This window comes from Anastrepha obliqua, chromosome 2 (assembly GCF_027943255.1).
Source record: "Anastrepha obliqua isolate idAnaObli1 chromosome 2, idAnaObli1_1.0, whole genome shotgun sequence".
Classification (NCBI taxonomy): Eukaryota; Metazoa; Arthropoda; class Insecta; order Diptera; family Tephritidae; genus Anastrepha; species Anastrepha obliqua.
This window is the reverse complement of record NC_072893.1, coordinates 116636953-116659645: the sequence shown is the minus strand read 5'-3', so window position 1 is coordinate 116659645 and position 22693 is coordinate 116636953. Positions and strand designations below refer to the sequence as shown.

At 32.5% G+C, this 22693-nt stretch overlaps 2 protein-coding genes across 5 annotated transcripts in view; one reads left to right on the top strand and one right to left on the bottom strand.

Annotated features, from left to right (window-relative positions):
* Positions 1-3853, bottom strand: part of LOC129237918 (serine/threonine-protein phosphatase beta isoform) — a 120231-nt gene extending 116378 nt beyond the window's left edge. Inside the window, exon 1 of the mRNA XM_054872904.1 lies at positions 2617-3853. Within this exon, the coding sequence (XP_054728879.1) occupies positions 2617-2668 (52 nt within the window). The 5' untranslated portion in view covers positions 2669-3853. The remainder of the gene's footprint in view (positions 1-2616) is intronic.
* A 1372-nt stretch (positions 3854-5225) lies between these two features.
* The window catches only part of LOC129238715 (protein suppressor of sable), a 30807-nt gene continuing 13339 nt past the window's right edge, over positions 5226-22693 (top strand). For 2 of the 4 annotated variants that reach the window (XM_054873847.1, XM_054873843.1), the window contains exon 1: positions 5226-5408. The gene's annotated coding sequence lies outside the window, so the exon portion shown is untranslated. Of the gene's footprint in view, positions 5409-8021; positions 8174-12264; positions 12284-22693 lie in introns of those variants that run through there. The other 2 variants (XM_054873844.1, XM_054873845.1) reach the window with 2 other exon arrangements.

Genomic DNA, 22693 nt, shown 5'->3' with positions numbered 1-22693 from the left:
ATAACTCAGATTTAAATTCGGATAAGGGACTCTTTCCAAAAATGTTTCATGCTGTTACAACAAAAACAACATTAAAATTGATGCTCCATACCTTAATCGCCACAAAGTGTCAGCTCCAAAGTAAATTTTAAACAATAGCGCAACTTCTACGACAATTTTTTTCCACTGGCTAAAATTTAGAAGAAAAGAGTAGCGTCGGCTTCAAGACGGAATAGGAAGATAGGAAAGGAAAATGACGTAAAACGTTTCAAACGCTGAGATTGCACGAATTCTGAATTTACATATTTATTTTTCGCATTACATTGTATGGATAAACATGTTGTTGTTGTTGTTATAGCAGCTTATTACTCATACCTAGCACATATCAGAAACTTGCCATAAAAGCACTAATAGATCAAAACTCAGGGGTACATATACAGGACTTGAATTATTTAGCGGTGCTACTAAAATGCATATTTTTCATTAATCATCGCCGCTGGTTAATATACGTTTGGGGGAAAAAGAAATCCGTTATGTTTATTTTTTATTATCAAATTTTTGCGCAAATGGTTTCAAACTGTTTTATGGTCGAACTTTAGCGCCTGGGAGATGATACAAATACTAACATGCCGGTCTGTGATTTTACCGACATTTTCTTTAATATTAAAAATTCCAAAATGGCATCCACGAAACCAAAATTGTACGTAATTAGCCGTTTCCAAGGATGATAAATTTCAAGGTTTGCTTTGCAGCTATGATGGAAAAAAATTTTGCGGGAAATTTGGCGTGGCAGAACAAAAAAAAATCAACGCAGCCAAGGCTCATGTCATGCCAATCGTATATCACTAACACAAGCTGGAATTCGTTAAACAAATCCCAGCCCATCAGCCGATTCTGTCAAATTTGATCAAAGCCGAATAACGGCTTTTTATCAAAGAAAAACTGAAAAATGTACCGAATTTTCTCTTTGTTCATTTGCTTTGTTAACGCCCTGTAACTCACAAATGAATGGAACAAACAAAAAACAACAAACGAATTTTTTAAGTGTGAAATGTTATAAACTTTAAATTGCATGATAGATGCTTTACGAGATATCGATCACTACAGCCAATCTACCGAGAAAAAAATGTATTTATTTTCCCCCCAACTATTTAGATAGTCATCCGCGTGACACTTAACGGACCTTTGGGCATTGAGTTCTTCGTTGACATCATATTTGTATATATTATATAGTATATATATATTTTGTACATATCTTGTATGAAAATCGCCAATAAAAAAGCCCAGTCATTCAACATAATCAGCTGCACGAATGTGCATAATCAGCTGATATCACTAAAACGTAAAACTCATTAAAATAAATACTCTGTTATGAAAATAGTCAAGTTGCATTCATAATATTTCTACAAAAAAAATCGCAAATTCTTCTTCTATAAGCAGATTATTTGACTTTTTCAAAAGTTCTTATTGTTATTGCAATGACTTTGATTGCGATCTGTCATTGTTAGTGCACGCTGAATGACAGATGTTGTTCAAGCAGCAGCACCACAAACATTCCCCATACATAAATGGGGAATGCTGCTGAGGTGACAGTCCTTGGCCGAATATAAATTCGGGTCGTTCCGATTGTGTCGTGGGAACGTTGATATAGGAGATCGTATATTATGGCTTCTTGTTTATCGAATAAGTCGAAGGAGAACGACAAGCAAAGACGCGACTATAACATAGATAGCAAATAAATATCAATTGAAATAAATTGGTATAGAGGCGAACGGAAATAAATTATTATAAGAACAAAAACAAATAACTGAAACTTTTTTTTTCGATATAGAAAAGAGTAAATATGGTTCTCATTTTTATGAGTTAATTTTTTAATTATTTATTAATTAATTGTATTAATTCGTTATTAATTATTTAATTAGTTTATTATTTTTGCGATGAAAATTAGATGGAATTCTTGTGATGCTCTCAATAATGATTAAATTATGTAAATTTTTTGAGTTGAGATTTATTTGCAGTCTATTGCCACGACTGGACTCATCACCGACTCCTCTTTGATGGGTACCTTATCGTATACAAAAAGGGACACACCCTTTTGAGGATCAAATACACCAGGAATAAACATAAATAGAACAGAATATTCCAAGATCAACATTCAAAAAAGGAGATCAACGACTTAAACTTCACATAAACTGCAGAATGTTATTGGGTTATAATACCTACTCGCGCTTATACAGCAAGGAATTTGGGCGTAACTACATTTATTACTCTTATCAATAGTAAATCGTTCGTCTAATTGTCATCAGCCGGTGCACATCACACAGAAACAAACAATTGTGAACAGATTACCGAATGCGAGCAGCAGCCAACCAAAATCAAGGGCAAGAAAAAAGAGCAGAAATTTTACACGCACTCAAAAAAAAAGAAAACAACTCTCTAATTCCGAAAAACACACACACGCGCGCGCAGTTTAGCAATATTTTTAAAGGTAAATAAACAAAATAAAAATATATAACTAAAGAATTATTTAAGGAGTGGGGAGAAAAATATGTTTTGCAAAATTATAACAAAACATATAAAAATTGTTAAACATGTTTTTTTTTGGTTCTTAATTATTATTTTTATTTTACTACTCACGCTCAAGTAGCCGCTGTATGAGGCTATCCACATTTAGATCAAAATCAGCCATTATTGTGAATGTGACGTCGACGTCGCGCACAACGTGTGAAATAACAATAACACTTCAGGAACTATAAAAACACTAGACAAGGCTATGTGTGTGTGTGTGTGGGAACTCCGATAGCGTAGCTAATAATGCAATTGCAGATTATACAAAACTTTCTTTAGGCAAATAGAAATGTAACAACAATGTTTATGGCAAAGATGCAGTTGTTGTTGCAAATACTATTAGTCACTGTTTTGTTTGTGGTATGCAAATGGAGTGCAATTGACTGCCAATCGCAAAGAAATGCTACAGAAATGTGGAGCACTCGCGTCGACTTGCACTTGTTGTTGTTATGGCGGCAGCAGCGGCAGCGGTAACGTTAAAGTGCCGGAATGAATGAGAAATTGTTTCGTATAATAAAAAGCACAGTTCAGCCAATTGGACAACTAGCTACCAATTGTGAACGATTCGTCGCCGGCGGTGCACTGAATGCGCGCTCAAGTACAAGTATATCACCGTCAATGAATTTAGAACAAATGCACGGAATTTGTTTTTGGCTCTGGAAATCACTTATCGTTTAATGAATCTTGAATTCAGTTCGATACAGAATTTTAAGCAAGCAGCCATAAGCTGTCAAAGAGCAATGGATGTTTCAATATTTGCGAATTTATCAAACACGTAGCGACAGGTAAATTACGCTCGAAAATAAAAAAACAAACTATTGCGAGAAATTAAAATGTTCCAAAAATTTTAAATTGTATTATTTTTTCGCACTTCTCCAAATTTTTTCTTTTGCTTTCAATATTGTTTGCCCCTTTTCACTTCATGCCCGGTTTTACGTGAGTAGAGTAAAGTGATAAAACTAGTTTTCCATTAACTTTCTGCCGCATAGGTTATTTACACGATTTTGGTTTTTCTTCACTTGACCAAATATGGCATTTTCTAATCTTTAGATACAGTAAATTAAACTTTATACTTGCATTCACAAATTTAGCTTTTCACAAACGCGTAATCATTTATTTGTTTTGCACTAGCCGCCGATATTGTTAATGTTTAGTCAAATATTGCATTGCAAATGTTAAATTCCTTTGCATTTCACCTATGATCGTTTTCTTTCACAAAACATACTCTACCCGTAGTGTAGCGAAATATTTTGATATTTTCTTATTGGATTCTCTGCTCTCACTGTAATGATTTCAGCAAAGCATGGACGAGTAGAGCCGGTGAAGAACGAAATATATCGAGTAAAGTGACTGCTCGTTGAATTAGCACAGAGTCGATTTCGTAGGCGCAGAGTTGCAACTATGCATTCAAAGTTATTTGCAATGAGGTTCAATTAATGCGTTAAAATTTATCAGAAAAAAAAAATTGTGCTTAATCAAAATATTTCTGCAGGAATTTACTTTAATTTTACGCTTAATTTCTCGTGCATGTGCATATTTTTATTTTCTATACAGCTTGCGAAGAGACAAAACGAAAACATTCCCACGACAGTCGATTCTACGTAACCGGAACGAACCGGATTTATATTCGGCCAAGGACTGTCACTTCAGCAGCATTCCCAATATATGCATGGGGATTGATTATGCGGATACAACAATAATAACAACAACAAAACGAAAACAACTTTTTCCACTTGATTAAATTTTATTTTTGAAATTTATTTTTATTTTTGAAATTATTAAAATTAATTTTTTACAATTTTTTTTCTTTTTTTACTTATTAATTATTTTATATTTGTTATTATAATCACTATTAATACTGCGCTTACTATTACGTTTCAGATATATATGTTGAACTTAAATATAGTGTTAGAAACAGGAACGTAAAGTTAAAGTTTTTTTTTCAAAATTTCATATTCATTTTTTTCAACAATTTTCGTGACGCAATTCAATAAATTTATTTATGAGCTCTTTTCAGCTTAGTCTAACAGATATTTATAATCGTTGCTCTTGTACATAAGAAATAAAAAATTAAATGGAAAAACGGAAAGTGGCATTACGTAGGTTTCCCGGGATACCACAGAATTATAAAAACATTAGAAACATTTTGGTAATATTAAACATTCATTTTTTGTGTACTTATATGCTTGGAACACTTTGCGAAATTTATCAATTTTATTTTATTTTTTTTTTTTGTTTCTTTGAGTTCTGTAACAATCTTTCAATTTAAACGTCATGAATGTAGTAACGGTTTTTGTTGCATTAAGCTTTCAATTAGTTTCGCATTCAAAATATTGCATAAGCTTCAAGTTTATGTATTTTACTTATAAAAATAAAGAAGTAACAAAATACACAATTTAATAAAGTTTTTTGTGCCTCCCTTAATGCTTAATACTTTACGGCAGTAAAATGTCAAATATAATAATATGCAAATATATATATTTAATATTATTTAGCATTTTGAATCAATTAAATTTTAACACATCCATGTGCCTATGCATACCACAGCTTCCTCTTGTTTTTACCATATACTGTAATTTCCCCTAACGTTATGGCCTACAATATATAAATAAAAGCAATGACGTCATACCACTTTCACTTCCCCTCGCTTGTATATACTTTGGCTCTCAAATCATTTCATTGCTCACAACTCACTCACTGCTGCTACTGCCAAGCTGCTTCGTATCATTCTCACAAATCAGAGAAAAATGGCTGTTGGTACATAATTGTTGGAAGATTGTCTACGAAAGAATTTGCTGCAATTTTATATGGAGCGATTGTAAAGAAGAAATTGTTAAAGAATAATTGTGAATGTTCCTTGGGTAATATACAAAGAAATTTAGTTATAATAATTGCCTAATTCCTAGGTTTATGTAATTCGTAAAAATGTGTTGGAGTCTCTACTACGTTTGGGAGTTGCTTTGTTGCTGCTCCCACCGTGATTCCCTTGCGTTTCGCTTTGTACAGAAACGAAACCATGCGAACTTCACGAGTGGGTCAGATGTCATGTGATATATTTCCATTACCAATTTTCCGTCGAGTTTATTGTTTAAATAATGCAAATTAGCGTTAAAGCTGCATTTATTTTTGCTAGCTTAAAAAAAAAACATTTTCGCCAGCATTGTACATGATACATTACACATGCACGTACGCATTTGAGTGTGTGTATGTATGTATGTTTTTTTTTTACCTTGGGTACAGAACAGCGTCGAGTATGAAAAATGGCGATTTCGTGAGTGTTGCTAACGCATAATATAAATAACGCGGGTAAAAATTAGGGCAGTTGAGAGATAGCGAAGTTCATATATGTGTGGATACCGTACGTCGTTTGAAGAATGATATGTACACCTTGGACCTTGTTGCACGAATTCATGAATATGTATGTATATGAAACATTTTTTTTTTTTGATTTGTTAAAAGTGATGAGTTGGCGTTTTTTATAAATTTCATCATATAATTTACTAAAACCTGGTAAGCGTTAAATAATTGTAATGAAGAATTTTAAGAAAATGAGAGTACTGCCTGAAATATTCAAGTGATTGATTATTTGGTTGATTTACTAAACTTGTATGTTTTATTTAAAAATACATTACTTTTGAAATACTGCATTTGTTAAGTATAATAAGGGTAAATCCCATGCTAGTTTGAACTGTAAGTATCAGCTGTTCTAATTCTCAATTACATTCGTTTTGTCGGATTTTTTACACATACCCGAGTTTCCAACAAATATTGTGTGTATGGTGAATAAGAGCAGCTGAGATAGATGTGTCAAAGTAATACGAGACAGATATTTGAAAATAATAAAGTCACTTATTTTATAAATTTGTCTTAGCATGGCGCGCAAGCTTCCAGTTGGTTGTATGTTTTCATGAATAACTCTAGTTCAAATGCTTTTGTTTAATGGAATTGGGACTAACAATCTTTAAGTTTTTACTATTTGTTTTTTTTTTTTATTAATTAAATGAGCTGATTTTCATATTTGGTGCCGCTGTGCGAAACAATTTTCCCCTATTGTAGTTTTTGATTTTACCAATTATAAAATGTATATAGTTAAATATGCCACTTTTAATATTAGCAATATTTTTTATTTAGTAACTTTTCATTTATTTTATCTTTTTTAAATGTATTTCGCGTTATCTTGTATAATCTTTGTTTATTCCCACAGCATTACTAGTGCACTTATAAATTATTATTTCGATCACACAGCAGTTGCTGTAAATAAATACCAAATTGTTCGTACGTCCATATGTTTCGAGCAGAAATAGAGTTATCTCATATTAAATTATTCTAATAAAAAGTGTGTTTCTGTTTAAAATTTGCCAATTTTTTTAATAACCACTTCCACCCTTTATATAACGGTAATTTTAGAAATTCACAAATCTGCTTTTCATTAACCTAAAAGAAAAAATTTTCAAACAAAAGTTATGTAGTAACAATCAAAGGGAGCGGTAAGCCCCGCTGCTTGGATTGATATAAATCTGGGTATTTTCTTACATCGATCAGGTGTACATCGAACCGAGCTGCTGCGCTAATAACGTAACAAAAGAAATATTGTTATTTATGTACTTTGGAAAGTTTAAAAATTTATCTTTTTTTAAAAATACTTCACTCTATTTATCTCGAAAATTTCTATAACAAATTCAACATCTTTATTAAATGTTTGGCAGTGCTTCAACTCCAATTTGTGGTGTTGAAGCTGTCCTATAAATGTATGAGATTTACAGATTTATACCAATTTCAAGCGGCAGATGGTTTTTCTGAAAAGCTTCATGGCAGAAATGTTCTTAGGAAGGCTGTCATCACGTGCTGAGGTAAAAGCAGTAGCGTTGTAGTGCACCCCGGTCTTTACAAATCCGGTCAAGGACTATCACTTCAGCAACATTCGCTAGAACTTAATGGTTACTGTAGTATGCTGTTACAACAACACAACACAAAACCTCTAGTTTACCTGATTTTTGTTTTATAATTTAAGTACTAAATTTCACTTTCTTAAATATATATGGGAGCTCATACATTTAATTCATTATCACTGTTCCGGTAAAATTTTCTTTCAGTAAGGGCCTTTCTATGTATTTGATACGATATTTACTTGTATTTTAAACTTGAATGCCAAAGCGGTAAAAATTTCGTCTCTATGAAGTGTGAAAAATGTGTAAAAATATTTGTTTTTAATATTTAGTATTGCTGAAATTTTGTATCGTATATTTAACGAGATATCAAATGAATTTTCGTCATGTTTCTCAAGTCTTAAAATAATATCCATACATGCATACAAATGTAGTGCGCGCTGCAATGTTATCTCCGAGCAGTGTACGTATGGCACAATTTTTGCCCGATTCGTGAATGAACGGCACTACTTGCAGTTCGGTATTCGGCAGACATGAGGTGAAAAATTGAATGGATATTCTCGTTTCATTCAAGTTGAAATTGTTGAATTGTTCATTACACATTTGTCATGTCAAAGTTAAAGCAAAAAAATGTCTTATCTGAGTAATATATAAGGCACTATATCTACCTACAAATACTACTACCTAATTATATAATTGCAAAAATAAACAACGTACTGGGAAAGCGTCAATTCTAAAAAGTAAAAGCAAAAAAGAAATTGATTAACTTTATAAAGTATCCGATAATTAGCTTCTCCTACTTGAAGAAGTCCGAATTATATATATATATATATATATATAAATAAGTATATATGTACATGCATAGTTTTTTTCCACCTAAATTGATGACTGCAAAAGAAGGTAGAAAGAGAGAAATGTTTAAGATATAGTGAGAGAGAATGGGATTTTACAATACATTCACAAATAGTTTTGTATTGTGCGCTCGTGTTCTCTCACACTTTTTGTTTTTTTTTTTTTTATAAGTGTTTTCTAGATTTGATTTGATACCCCAAGAGAAACGTATTGACAAAAAATACTTCGGTATGTATGTATGAATCCAGGAAATTAAAATTTCACCATGCACGCGAATGGTCGACATTACTTTTGTGTTGGAACATATTTTCCCTACGCAACCGCCAATCACATTTAAATAAAACAAAGGCGGTGTTTATGTATGTATGCAAGAGCAATTTTAACTCTTAACGGGATATAAGTCGGTTTTATATGAGTTAATGTGCAAAAATTATTTTATTTCGGAGAGAAGCATATTTTCAGTGTTGCCTAGTCACTTTAAAATCGGAAAGATCTACATACATATGTTACACCTTATATCATGTGTATTTATTTATTTTTTCGTTCATAAAGTGCATTCAATTTACATGTACACATATTTAAAGAAAATTAACGTGTTGGTAATTAAAATACGTTGTATCTGCTAACATTGTCATACATACATACCCGCATATGTACAGCGTAGGCAAAACATGTAACAAAAATAAGAGCGTTGAGAGTAAAAAAAGGTGGTTGGCATTTCGGGATATTCCACTCATCGCTCAACTACATGCATATGTATGTACGAGAGAGCAAATGTTGGCCTACTCAATAACACTTTTCCACTACTCTTTTATTTACAGTAAATATGTATGAATGCAGATGTTAATATAATTTGTGAATTTTTTGTGCTACATTTTTCGCATAAATTTTGCCTTACTTAAGATGCAACTTTGATTTCTGCTTGCTCGCTCGCCTGTACTGTGGTATGTGGGGTCGGGCTATCGATTAATTTCATTTTTAAAATTACAGTGAAACCTGGTTTCTACCTCTCATAAATTTTTTTCTAAGATGGTGTAAATTAACTGTGTAGAGATTAACGAAATTAAAAATCAAAAATGTTAGTACCAAGCGGATAGCTTCGTACAAGATAACTTTATATTTTGTTTAACAAGAAGCAAAACTGTTATTTACCTTTACGCTTCTCACAGAATTCGAAGTGATCATACACTTTTATGCAATTTAGTAGGTCATAAATTAATCATGAACACAACCTTTTGCTGTGTCCACATCTCCGACTTGTAATAGTTTTTTCCCCAAGGTCAGTGCAAATTTATTTATGTTCTTGAGCTAAACTGAGTTTAAAGATCACATCTCTAATTATACAACTTGATTTATCATAGTTAAAATACTTTTGAGTTATAGATTGATTATTTAAAGTTAGTTAACTGGAGTGCTGGTTTTTAAACTTGCATTTGCCAAAATTAGACCTTCGCATACGAATTTAGGTACATTTACTAGCATGTGACGGCACTGCCCTTTATGAAAATTTTATTTATTCATGAATTAATTATTTGAACTAATATTTATTCCCGCTTTTTGATTTATCTTATATTTTTGAGAGTCCGCAAAAAAAAAAAAAAAGAAAAAGTCTAAATCATTTTTTAAAATAATTTCAAAATTACTTAAATAAAATTTTAAATAATTTTTTGTTGTAATTTCGAAAATTTAAAGGTTAAGCGTGATATGGATTGAAATGTGATTCGCCTCAAATAAGGCCTTAACTGTTACGCGTTTTAAGTATAAACAATGATTCCCATTTCAGTGTTGCTTATGAATTGTACAATTTAATGAACTTAATTAATGCTAATCGTTTGTTTTCCTGATTACAATTCTTTACAAAAGCTCGTCACAACTGTGGACATGACGCCCACAGAAAGAATCGTATCACTAAATATAGTATGCACAATGTGCATAGGTATGTACATACATATGTAGGTAAGCAAAAAGAAACCTTATATTTATTTCGAAGTAATTGGTATTGGTGCAATTCTTCCATACTCTTTCCAATAGTTATTCGTGAGTAATAAGATAATAGATAAACTTGAAACATTTCAACATATTGATAAAGCGTAGTATGGTATAACAAAGCGTGTAGAAAATTTGCTTACGTTTTCTATCGCGTAGTAACTATTGCTGTTGAGCTGCTGTAGTTATCATTTCCCCTTCATAAGGGACGTTTACGCTGCTCTGCTCTGCTCTAATAGTCTTTATTGTTGTTGCTGTTTTTTTTTCTTAATTTAATTTTATTTTATTTTTTGCACTCTGTTGTTTACAGTCGATTTGCTGCCATTGACAACGAAGTCAATTGAGTATATTAGATGAGAGAGAAGAGAGGGAGAGAAATCAAAGCTTCAATTTATAACAGTGTTGCTAATAAGGTTCTAAATTTTGGCCACAAACAAATTTTGGAAACGATATTTTGTGGTTCAAGTCTTGTAGCCAGAAATTTAATTGTTCATAGCAATCATTTGTAAATGTTCATATACATTTGTACAAACCGAATATATAAAAGGTGAAGTCATAAAGCAACAAAATTTCCATGTATTTGGTTGTATTTTGCATTTTGTTGAAAATTGTGATAAATGCAACAAAAAATCAGATCACTTTGACATTCAAACCACCAAATCTCATTTATTTGTTTTTTTTGTTTTGCTTGCTAAATTTAAAAATTGTGAAAGATGTTTAATTTTTATAAATACATTTTTTTCTTACCTTTTGTAAACATCGAAAGTTCAACGAGGTGTATAATAATAAAAAAAATTAAATAGAGCTTAAAGAGAAAAAAAAAACGTAAACTAGCAAAGAGGCAACACTGGTATGGCTGTGACTAGTACAAATTTGTAAAAATTTGCCGCTCATCAAGGAATAGAGCGAATTTAATTAAGAACTAGAGAAAAGTAATTGTTAAGTTTTTTTTTTTTTTGCGTTTGTAACTATCCGGATCAAGTGCTGAATTTTAAGGGACACAAATGTATAAATACATGCGCACATATCTCACAGTTAAGTACATATAAATATCTATGGACTTTTGACAAAATAACGTATGTACATATGTAAGTCGACTTAGCAGTTTCCACCACCAGTAAAAACATTAAGTTATTGGGGTTTAAATGCAGTATTTAAACTATTAACTGTAGTATAAAAATTAACCTGAATAGAATTTGATTTAAAGTGTTAAAATTTTATTTAATAGATTTGGATTTATTGACATGAAAGCAAAAATTATTCGAGTCAAACAAATAAGTTGGTTTGTTAAAAGTCAATAGTTGCATAAATGTCCAAATAAATACATACATACATACATACAGAATTGGGGTCAGCTAACAAACCATCTACTGATCTCAGTAATTGTTTTTTTGTTTTGTTTTGGAACGAGATATTTATTATCTGCATAGTATCTGTATTTAGTCCTTGTTGAGAAGGGTGCATAACCTTTTAAAAATCTAAAAACCGCTTTAATTATAGCAATCGAGTGATTTACATTATTTTGTTTTCTCTAAAAATTCACAGAAATATGCTCTTTAAAATTTAGTTCATGGCAAAATTCCTAGACAAATGCTACTCCAATATGCACACGTCCATATATATATATATATGCATATACATACATATGTGTATTTGTTGCACTGAATGTAATACACTCGTTTGCTGTGGCTTGCTTACTCGCTGCTTTATGAGAGCATTCGCTTGCATATATGTACATACAGATGTGGTGCATATATGTACATATATTTTATACCTGAATTATTCGTCTGTTTCCGTCTACCTGGCCGCTTATGATTGATTGTTTTGTATATTGTTTGAGTATCCATGGCTGTGCATCAACAACTTCTCTTCAAATCTAAGCCACAGTAGTAATTTTATTTTTCAGCTTGCTATACATAGTATGTGTGCGCTAGTGATGAACGGAAAATTGATGTTTTGTTATTTGAATGAAACTTTTAAATTTAGTTTAGCCCCTTTTTACGTTTTTAAAGGTAATGTATGTATATTCTTTATGATTTACATATTTTAATTTTTTTGCCGTAGCATTCTTGTGGATCTAAAGTGTTTTGTTAATTAATCAGCACCGATTAATAATTACGAATGTACGTACATATATATGTATATGTTGTGTGCATTCGTACAGAAACTCTTCATACATATATACACACCATACTATTCCCGCAATTGTAACAAAGAAACAGTTGTAAATACTCTTAAAATATGCGTGCACAAACATGTTTGTATGGTTTTGCAACAGCATACATATATCAAAACTGAAGTCACGAAGGCACAATGTCCTTCGTCGCTGATGAATTCGAGTCGTTCAAGTTGTGTGGACCTATCTTGTCGGTGGCACTGCTCATCGATTTGTCACCAAGTCCAATCAACTGCATGCAAAAAAGTTAAATTTTCTATTCCCTTACACTGTGGTTTGCGTCTTTGCTTAGCAAATGATTACGTACGCTGCCCGCAATGATGATGACTATGTATGTATGGCATTTCCTTTTCCCTCATTCGCGCATTGCTACCGGAACCACTGTTTAGTGCCACAAGTGAGAGAATTTTTGTTTTATTGGTGATACAAAAATGTATTGCTACGTTCATTTTGTTGTGCTTACGACTTAAAAAATGCTAAGCTGATTGTTGAGAATTTAATTTATGATTTAGAGGTACATAAATATGTATGTATGTATGCACCCAGTCAAGGTTTGCATATTGTTTTTGTGTTTGCCTTTCCATGGCTTATGGATATTTTTATAAATAATATTTTACTATTTGTCAAATATTGTAGCTGATTTGTTGCAAATGTGTATGTTTGTGCTCAAATTATAGCTGTTTCGTAAACCTGTTTTTAATATCCATTACAAACAAAACTTTTATAAAAACAACTATAGTCCGTTGTCTACAAAATGAATCATGTACTTCTCTCTGCTTGTGTTGTATGTTCGCGATATGCATGTGGTGGCTTAGTTTTTCCACAAACAAATATCTAAAAAAGAAGTAATGAGTTGTTTCCCAAAAAATTTGCGCATAGTAGTACAATAAAAACTGCATTCCGCTAAATCAAATACAAGGTACACGCGTACATACTACATATGTATGTCATATGCATACATACATACATACATATATAATATATATTCTTTTCATATGAACATTGCGGTCATTAGAACGAATTTTATTCAAAAGAAGACATGTCGAGTTAAATTTTATATGAACCACCCTTAAAAAAACTACACTATTCAAAAGAAAATGAAATTTCAGATGCATATGCATGTGTAAAGTTTATTAATACACTTATATGTACATACATACATATCTATAGGGTGTGCAGTTTTTTTTATTTAAATTGATACTGTTGATCATTTACAAGTCAAGAGACGCTACACTGAATAGTGTGCGTTGTTCTTGTAAGAAAAACGTAAATGGTGAAAATACGTGCTGTGGTGAAAATGCTCACAACTCTTGCACAGCTACCCATAGATACTGGAAACTTGCACCAAAACAAAACCATACATAGAGCCGAAAAAAAATTTAAAAAAATATTTGACCCTAAAAATAATTTTTAAATCGTATTAAATTTTTCAGAGTCATTAACTGATTTATGTTAAGAAATCTTACAATTAAGTGCAAATAATCTGGCGTCATCGCATACGGAAATTACCATAGTAATACAGTAACAAAATGTATATAAATACATACATACATGTGTATGTCTGCACATCTGTACACTTTCTAAACACAAAAAAAAAAATCTGTTACGTTTTCGCACCGAAATTACAAAATTTATTATATCGTAATAACTCCGCCAAAATATTTTGGAAAAGTATTAAGATTTGCGTTACCTGTTCCGATTTGAAAGAAGCTGCAAAAATCTCATTATTTTGATTCTGTTAATAAATTTTTTAAACATTTTCATGCTTAAGCTTAAACTCCTTCATTATTTGAGGTGATTTTTTGGAAAACATTCAGAACTAATTTTATTTATAAAAACTCGATTTTGAAAGTATTTTCAATATTTTATTATTTCTTTTAATATTTTCCTTTTTTGTTTCCTAAGTTGTTTTTTTTTTGTTTTTGCTGAGGCACCCTAATATACATACATATTTGCCATTGTAAAGCGAATTCCTGTAAGGTGTTAGCTATAGTGCGAATATAAAATTTACATGTACTTTACTTTTGTAATTTGGTAGTTTGAATGTCTAAGCAGCTGGTTACTCTTTGCACGTGTGCCACGAATTTCAATCAGAATGCAAGGAAAAAAAATCACTGACATTGAAACTATCAAAACAAAAGGAAAAAAGCAAATATGTTGTTCTAGTAACACGACCTTATATGAATTCGCCTTGTGCCATCATAATTTGTATATACCTTGACGCCAGATTATTTGCCCTGTGATTTGTTTAGAGTAAGAACTTTTTTTTTTTTTTAAATAAACACCAAATATAAACCTCGAAAGCATTGCAAAAAATTGGCTGTGCGATTATCGAAAACGATATAAAACATGAAACAATACACGATTATGGCTGTGTACGTTCTTTTCTAGCAAGAATTAGCCAGTAACTAAATTTCTGAGAATTTGTCAGCATTCGCTCTCAAAACGTAAACTATCTAAAAAAGTACTAAAGCGCAAAACTGGAAAACTTTTAATCCTTTAATGACGCGCAATTTAATGAAGGAAAATTGCGCATTATGCATTGTCTTTTTATTTTTAGTTTTTTTACTAAAGTCTTTTCCAAATTCAGCTTTTATTCTAATATATGTATATGCATATATATACACATGCTTGTTATATTTTATTTTGATTTAAGATTTTTAGTTTAATTAAATTTTATTTCATTGTATGCTACTTTAATTTCATTTAATAATTTTTTTTTATTTTACTTTTATTTAATTTTATTGTATTATGATTAATTTTTATTCAGTTCAACTAAATTATGTTTTTTTTTTATACTTTAGTTTCCTTTTATTTGGTTCTATTTTCCTTTATTTTTATTATTTTATTAAATTTCTTTATTTTATATTTTTTATTTTATATTACATTTATTCTATTTATTTTAATTTTTGTTTAGTTCCTATTGAAACCAATTTTTTTAATTTTGTTCTTTTTTTATTTTATTAATTTATTTTACGTTTATTTTATGTATTGTATTTCGCTTTATTTTTATTTAATTCAATTTAATTTAATTTTATTTTTTGTATTTTTTAGTTCAATTTAATAAATTTATTTATATATTGTAATATATACCTACATATGCCCTGCCCATGCCTGTCCTATTGGATGGCTTGTACCACTGGTGGTACATACGGAATTGTCTCATCGGGCGGTTTTCTGAGAATGCTGGTAACGGTTTACTGAGCAAAAAGGAGAGAAATATTTTACATCTAACGCAAGTATAGTCGGCAGCTCTCACTGAGCGATATGCAATTACGACGCCGTCCGATGAAACAATTTTGAGTTACAGAACCGCCAAATGCCGAGAACAACAAATTCGGTCGCCGGCGGGAACGTGTTAATGTTTACATCATTTTTTGTATATGATACATTAACGTTAACGTTCTCTGTGAAATATAAAAAAGAGATTCCATTTGATGATTTTTGGTGCAGTTGATCATTTTTGGTGCAACTGGAATCACTTTTTATATTTCACAGAGAACGTTGACGATATTGTTATACATGTACATACATGAACACATTAACGTTCAAGTTACAAAAAATGATGTATACAACGTGTATATGTATACATTAATAAAAAGTGCTATATACATGTATAACGTTATCGTCAAAGTTTTCTCTGCAGTATAAAATTGCACATCATTTTTTAATTGTTCGTATGCTTTTTTTCTAAAATTTTTATTTTTATATTTTTCACTACTTACATATATCCTACAGCTATCTCAAATTTTTATATTCGTTAATAAAATTAACATAATTTTCATTATCAATTGCCATTTTTTCCTTTTTCACTTTATTTTACTCCGCAAGAATCTTCTTCTTTGCTTGTGTTCAACGAACTGAACGAGTAAAAGCAGTAAACAATCATACACACGAAGCAACAGTTGCAGCAACCTATCCCAAAATTCAAATTTATTTGATATTTCAGGCAACGGTTGCAGCAACACGAAAATCATTTGGCAACACAGCTACACACGAGGCAACGGTTGCTTCAACATGGCCGAGTTGCTGCAACGGTTGCCTGGTGTGTATTTAGCTTAAGGGATACTTTTACACAAATCGTCAGCTGATCTCTAGCCACTATTATGTAAAACTCATTTTGCTTGACTCTCGCTCTACAGCTATGGTCAGTTTAAATAGACGGTCATATGAACCCTGATCTCGAGTGGCATAATTTTGTTTTGATTTGATTATACGCCAACAGAGTCGAAAACATTGGTGCTGTTTCCTGTAAATTTTCTCTTTTCTCTTGATAAAATGTGTATTTTAGTTTCTAAATTATACTTTATAGTATTGAACGATAATCAGGGTCATGTTGGAAATGAGATTAGTAGTTGCTAGTTACGAGACAGCAAAAAAGTTCAACAACTTTCATCAATAATGATAGTAATAACGCATTTTACACATTGGCATATAGATTTGACGACCTTCGTATTGTAATTTGAGTTGAGTTATTCGATTTAACTCGGTAAATAACTCTGTAACGAGTACAAAATTCTTAGAGATTTTTCAAGGTAAAACATTTTCCCCGACATTTGCTCAGTGGAGATTAAAAAAAAAAAATAATTTGTTTGCTATAGCAAAATCTTATTAAGGTGTTTTAGTGGTATTGACGGGACTGTTCTTAAAACAATGGCATACTCGTATCACTGTATAGAAGATTTACCATAACAAGGTTTTTTCAAAGCACACTCTTTCAATTTCCTATTTCCAGAAAACAGCTGATCAAAATTGTGAATAGCTTTTGTTAACTGTTGAACTTTGATAATTAATAGAGAAGTCAAAAAACTTTGTTCAATGACGCGTATTTATATTTATCTATAATGCACTTGCACACTTGACTGGGTCGCGCAAATAAGTGTGACACTATTAGCTCTAGTTTGAAAGCTTATTTTGAGGATATTTTACGAATATAAAAATTTGCGTCCTTGGCGACTGTTAAAAGGAGCGAAAATTGAGTTTCTTCATAATTCTTTTTAATTTATTACTCGATTTCAATGATGTATTTACATATGTATACATATAATTTTAGAGGTGTTATTTTGATATTTAAAGAAAAACACGGTCCGGAACTTTTCCTGTAAAAGATAAATGGTTTCGTTGCTTGTGTGGCAAGTAGTGCCTGCCGCCTTGTTGAAAATAAACGTTGTCCGGATCAATACCACCCAATTCCGGCATAAATCATCTCTCGATAGCGATAGATAACACCTGTTATTGGAAAACCCTTTACTTAATGAACTAAGCTCAAGTAATAATAATAATAATATAGAAAATGTACTCTTCATAAAATTAAACGTTTTAGTAAGCAATGCTTTTCTGTCTTTGGAATTATAACAATAACTTGATTATAGTTTTTTTCTATAGTATGAACACCGAGCCGGTCTAATGTACATATGTACGTCGCTATGTACTTACTTTTTCATATATTACTGTACTGTCAATACCTATAACAAAGCGCTTTCATTTATGCTAGTCATTCGACTGCTTTGAGAGATTTGAAAACTTTTAGTCAGTACTCAGCTTTAGATGCACTTATCCATGCATGTATGCATGTATGCACATTTGTATATTTACGAAAGGTGGTGAAATATTTTACTAGTTGACAACGCACAGAGAACGTTAATGTATACATCAATTTTTGCAACTTGAACGTTCATGTATACATGTACATATACGTATACATATATACTATGTATAACGTTATCGTTAACGTTCTCTGTGAAATAAAAATAGGTTTGCCCAATGTTAAATGGCGTTTGTCACTACGGCAGAAAAAAGCAAACCTCCGAGTCATAGTCTAAAAAACAACTGCTTTTCGGTGTTCGAGTATTGACTATACCAATTTTTTTTCTCCAAGAGGTGTCATGTTAACCCTTTCTGTTATACTTTAGAAAACGGATACATATTTAACTGGCATTGAATTTTAAAATTTTTATTACTTTTTTACAGACAACTCAGGCACATTGAACAGTTAGAAGCAATACAACAAAAAGAACAAGAGTCTTGTATTTACTTTTTATTTATGGTCTTTTAACTTCAAATTTCTAAACTCGAAGATTGATAGTTTAGAGTAATTTGTCATTTTAGAAAATATAAATAGAAAAAAATACCAAATATTGTAGCCGCTCATCTGCTACTACCTTTTAAATGTGTTTGCAGACAACCCTTAATTATTATTTTTTTTCAATACTATTGCATGTTCACACAAATCTAACATTACTTTTTATTTTTCTTTTACAAAAATTGACTAATTTCACATTTCCTCGTCGTTATTTCGCACAACTCTAAAATTACATATGTACGTGCGGGCAAAAATATTTTTAAAGCTTCACTTCAATTTGAATTATCTCGTAATTTGTGTTGTTGTTGTTATCAAACAGCATCAAAGAATGCTGCTGGAGGGATTTAATTCCGGGTCGTCGCTACGGTAACAGTTTACCAAGTCCTGCCAGGTCGGATATGATAAGATATGCTTTTTCTACGGGGTGGGGTGGGTTCAAAGGGCGAGTGTTGGGTGTGTTGTAATCATTTTATAATCTCGTTGTTATTGTTGTAGCTGCATAAACATTCCCCATACATGCACGGAAAATGCTGCTGGAGGGACAGTCCTTGGCCGGACATAAATCTGGATCGTTCTGATAACGTTGAACCGACTCACTGTTGTTGTTGTAGCAGTTTACCTACTCGTATTCTAGCACGCCCAACTTAGCACTACCCAACCAACTTGTCTTAAATCTGTGTACAAGTCAACACCAGCCAACGTGTATCCGGTCGATATTCCCACCAATATTGCTGACGACGCATCTGCAGGTTTGCGCGATACATTGACCACAATACAATATTGTCCGTTGTATCGTATTTATACGACGACTTTTATTAAGAGTAAGAATTTAGGTATTTAGGCACAGTTTTCTAAATAAATAATTCGATGTATTAATTCACCGGATTTAATCGGCTGCCCTTGCTCTCGCAAGGGAAATACAATTTTTCAAAGTAAACTTAAATTGTTTTACTTACTGGCGCCCAACGTGGGGCCATGCGAAAAATCCTTATAAAAGGACATGCGAGTTTATCTTTATAAACGATACGCGAGCTTGGCCGAGGGTTCGAACCCACTTAAAACTAAAATATTTTCTGTAAAGTGAAGTTTGATCGAAAGTGATTTAAAAGTGTGAACTAATTAAAAATACTACATATGATGGTGGGAAACAATTATAAAACATTGAATAAAACATTTTTAATTCAAAAATTAAAAGAAAGTAATTGAAAATTGTGGCATTGCACGTCACGCCGAGGCGTTGCCAGCGAGGGATCAAAGGACGAAAAAGCAGCACGGACCAACTCTCAACAGACGCAGATTTGTAGAAGTAGTCTAAGATGAAAATACTTATGTAAGTAGAAAACTCAGCAGCTACAATACAAAGTAAATTAAACATTTTTAAGAGTGATGGGTCTATTTATTTTACTCCAATAAATAAAAAAGTTACTAAATATTGGGATTTGAGACTTCCTTTACTCGAACCAGACAAGGAATGGATTCCCAAACTTTTAAAACCCTTCTTAATACCGCAATACCTACCGCAACGGCGAAATCTATACAGGAATTCCAGACCCGCATAGACGAACTGACAAATAGACTGGCAGGAATAGAGACACCGATTCAGGTTGTTCAATATGAGCCGGTCACAATACAACCAAATATACCGTGCGACGAATCCTTAGATCTAGTAAAGACCATGCTAGAATTTAAGGGTAATCCTGCCCGTTATGTCTCCTGGAGGCAAGCGGCGCACACTGCATATAAACTGTTTGAAAGGTACGAGGGCAGCTCGAAGCACTATCAGGCAGTAGGCATCATCCGGAATAAAGTGATAGGGGCAGCAGATAGCGTCCTATCGTCCTTCAATACGGTACTAAATTTCCATGCAATTATTGCACGGTTAGATTTCACCTACTGCGACAAAAGACCTATCCATTTGATAGAACAGGAACTGTCCACTTTGAGACAAGGTAAATCATCAGTAGTAGGGTTCTACGATGAAGTGGAAAGGAAGTTAACTCTTATGGTCAATAAAACTCTTATGACTCATGGGGGCAATGCTACTCTAATAGAATCTTTCAACAAAAAGTATCGCGAGGACGCCCTTCGCATTTTATTTCAGGACTCAATCGTCCTTTGTGTGACATCCTTTTCTCTTCCACGCCTAGAGATCTTCTTTCTGCATTGGCCCTAGCACAGGAGCTCGAAGCAAATGAAGTTAGGTCCATGTTTGCCCATTCCTTTAATAGGCAAATCAGTCAGTGTCCTAACCAATACCCGTAAAATATTCCTTTACAGTGAAATCAATTTACGGCACCACTAAAATTGACAAACATTGTACAATAAATATTTTCAACAGAAATACTAAATTCTTTATTCTACCCAGCCTAGACACGTTTGATGGTATTATAGGGTTCGACTTACTAAAGGAAACGGTAAAATAGACCTAAAGAGTGAACTTTTAAGTTATGACGATGGACAGGAAAAGCTTGTATACTATTATTGCCCAGATGTTAATAAATTGATAAAAACGGAAACAGAAATAGTGAAGGGCGAGTTAAATATTTCTGCGTTTTGCAGCGCCACGCTAGGGTTTTCGCTGATCCTAAAGAAACGTTGCCCTCTAATATTGATATTATAGGAACAATAAGGACCACTGACGATCTCCCAGTTTACTCAAGGAGTTACGCATATCCCAAAGCCTCAGCTGAGTTCGTCAACAAGTGATATCGATATTTTGGCTAACATGGTAGTATTTTTTCCACGATAGACCTCAAGTCCGGCTTTCATCAAATTAAGCTAGCGGAAAAGGATAGAGAAAAAAACGGCATTTTCGGTCAACAATGGGAAATATGAATTTTGCAGGCTTCTCTTTGGCTTCAAAAATGTGCCTAGCATTTTTCAGAGGACCAAAGACGACGTACATAGGCGATGTCATAATTTTTTCACAAAATGCTGAACAACATTTGAAGGACATCGACCGAGTGTTAAACAAACTTTACACTGCTAATATGCGAGTGTCCACCGAGAAGACAACATTTTTTTAAGAAAGTGTTGACAAAAAGACAGACTCTGCAATACAAGCCAGTGGATATAGTTTATGTAAAAACTAATAGAAGGATAGGAAACAAATTTACTAATCTTTATAAAAAAAAAAAAAAACAAAATAGTGCAAAGAGATCTAGGTACCTTTGTTTTAATTGACGAACGAAAAGTGAAAAAACCAATTTAAAACACTGAAAATTCTCCTCTTTTCCCTTAGGGCAACCATATTTTTAATAGGCCATTGGGCTAATACGTAGATATTTAACTATACCAGCTCCCACTACATCCCGATTACAGTAGGAACGGTAGCTATCCATGAGCAGTATGGGTTTCTATTCCACAAAACGGAGTTGTCAGAGGACGAAACAATAGCTGAAGAAACGGACAAGATATTAGACCAATTTCCACAATCCCATGCCACACAACTTCTCCGAAATGACGCGAACGAAATACTAAGACTATTTCACGCGGTAAAAATACACCATCGACATGCCCGAGGTATTCATATTCTGGGGACTGCATTAAAATACATAGCCGGTACTCCAGACTTCGATGACTTTCAGAAAGTTGAGACCAGAACCGAAACCCTAATAGAGGCAAACGAGCAACCATTCATTCCGCTACGCAAACACAAACTAATGAGTTAACAGTGACAATTAATAAGCTCTTAAGAAGGGCAAAGCAGACACAAATCGATACGGGAAATCTCTCTCCTTTAGCCACGACCAGAAATAGAGCGGTAATAATGGAACTGGAAACCATTATAGCATCAGTAACTCTAGGAAAATTGAATGCTATTAATCCTGCCCTGCTTAACAGTATGGAAGTAAACAATTTGTTAGCTGCTGAGCACTCTACAAAAACTAGCATAAGTGACTTACTTTCTGTTTCTAAAATTAAGATATTTCGAGATGTAAAATTTATTTACTTTGTTATTAAATATACAGAAATAGCTAGGATTTGTAATAATGTAAAGTTGCTGCCCGTTATTCAGAAAGGAAGATTCTTTCTCTAGAGACGAATATTGTGCCTGAATGCAACAAAGAATAAAAGAATGCATTCCGCTTTACAATTGCAAAGAGGCCATAATGACAAGTTTTTGCCAACCCCTGAAGGATAGCCCCTGTGTACGAAAGCTAC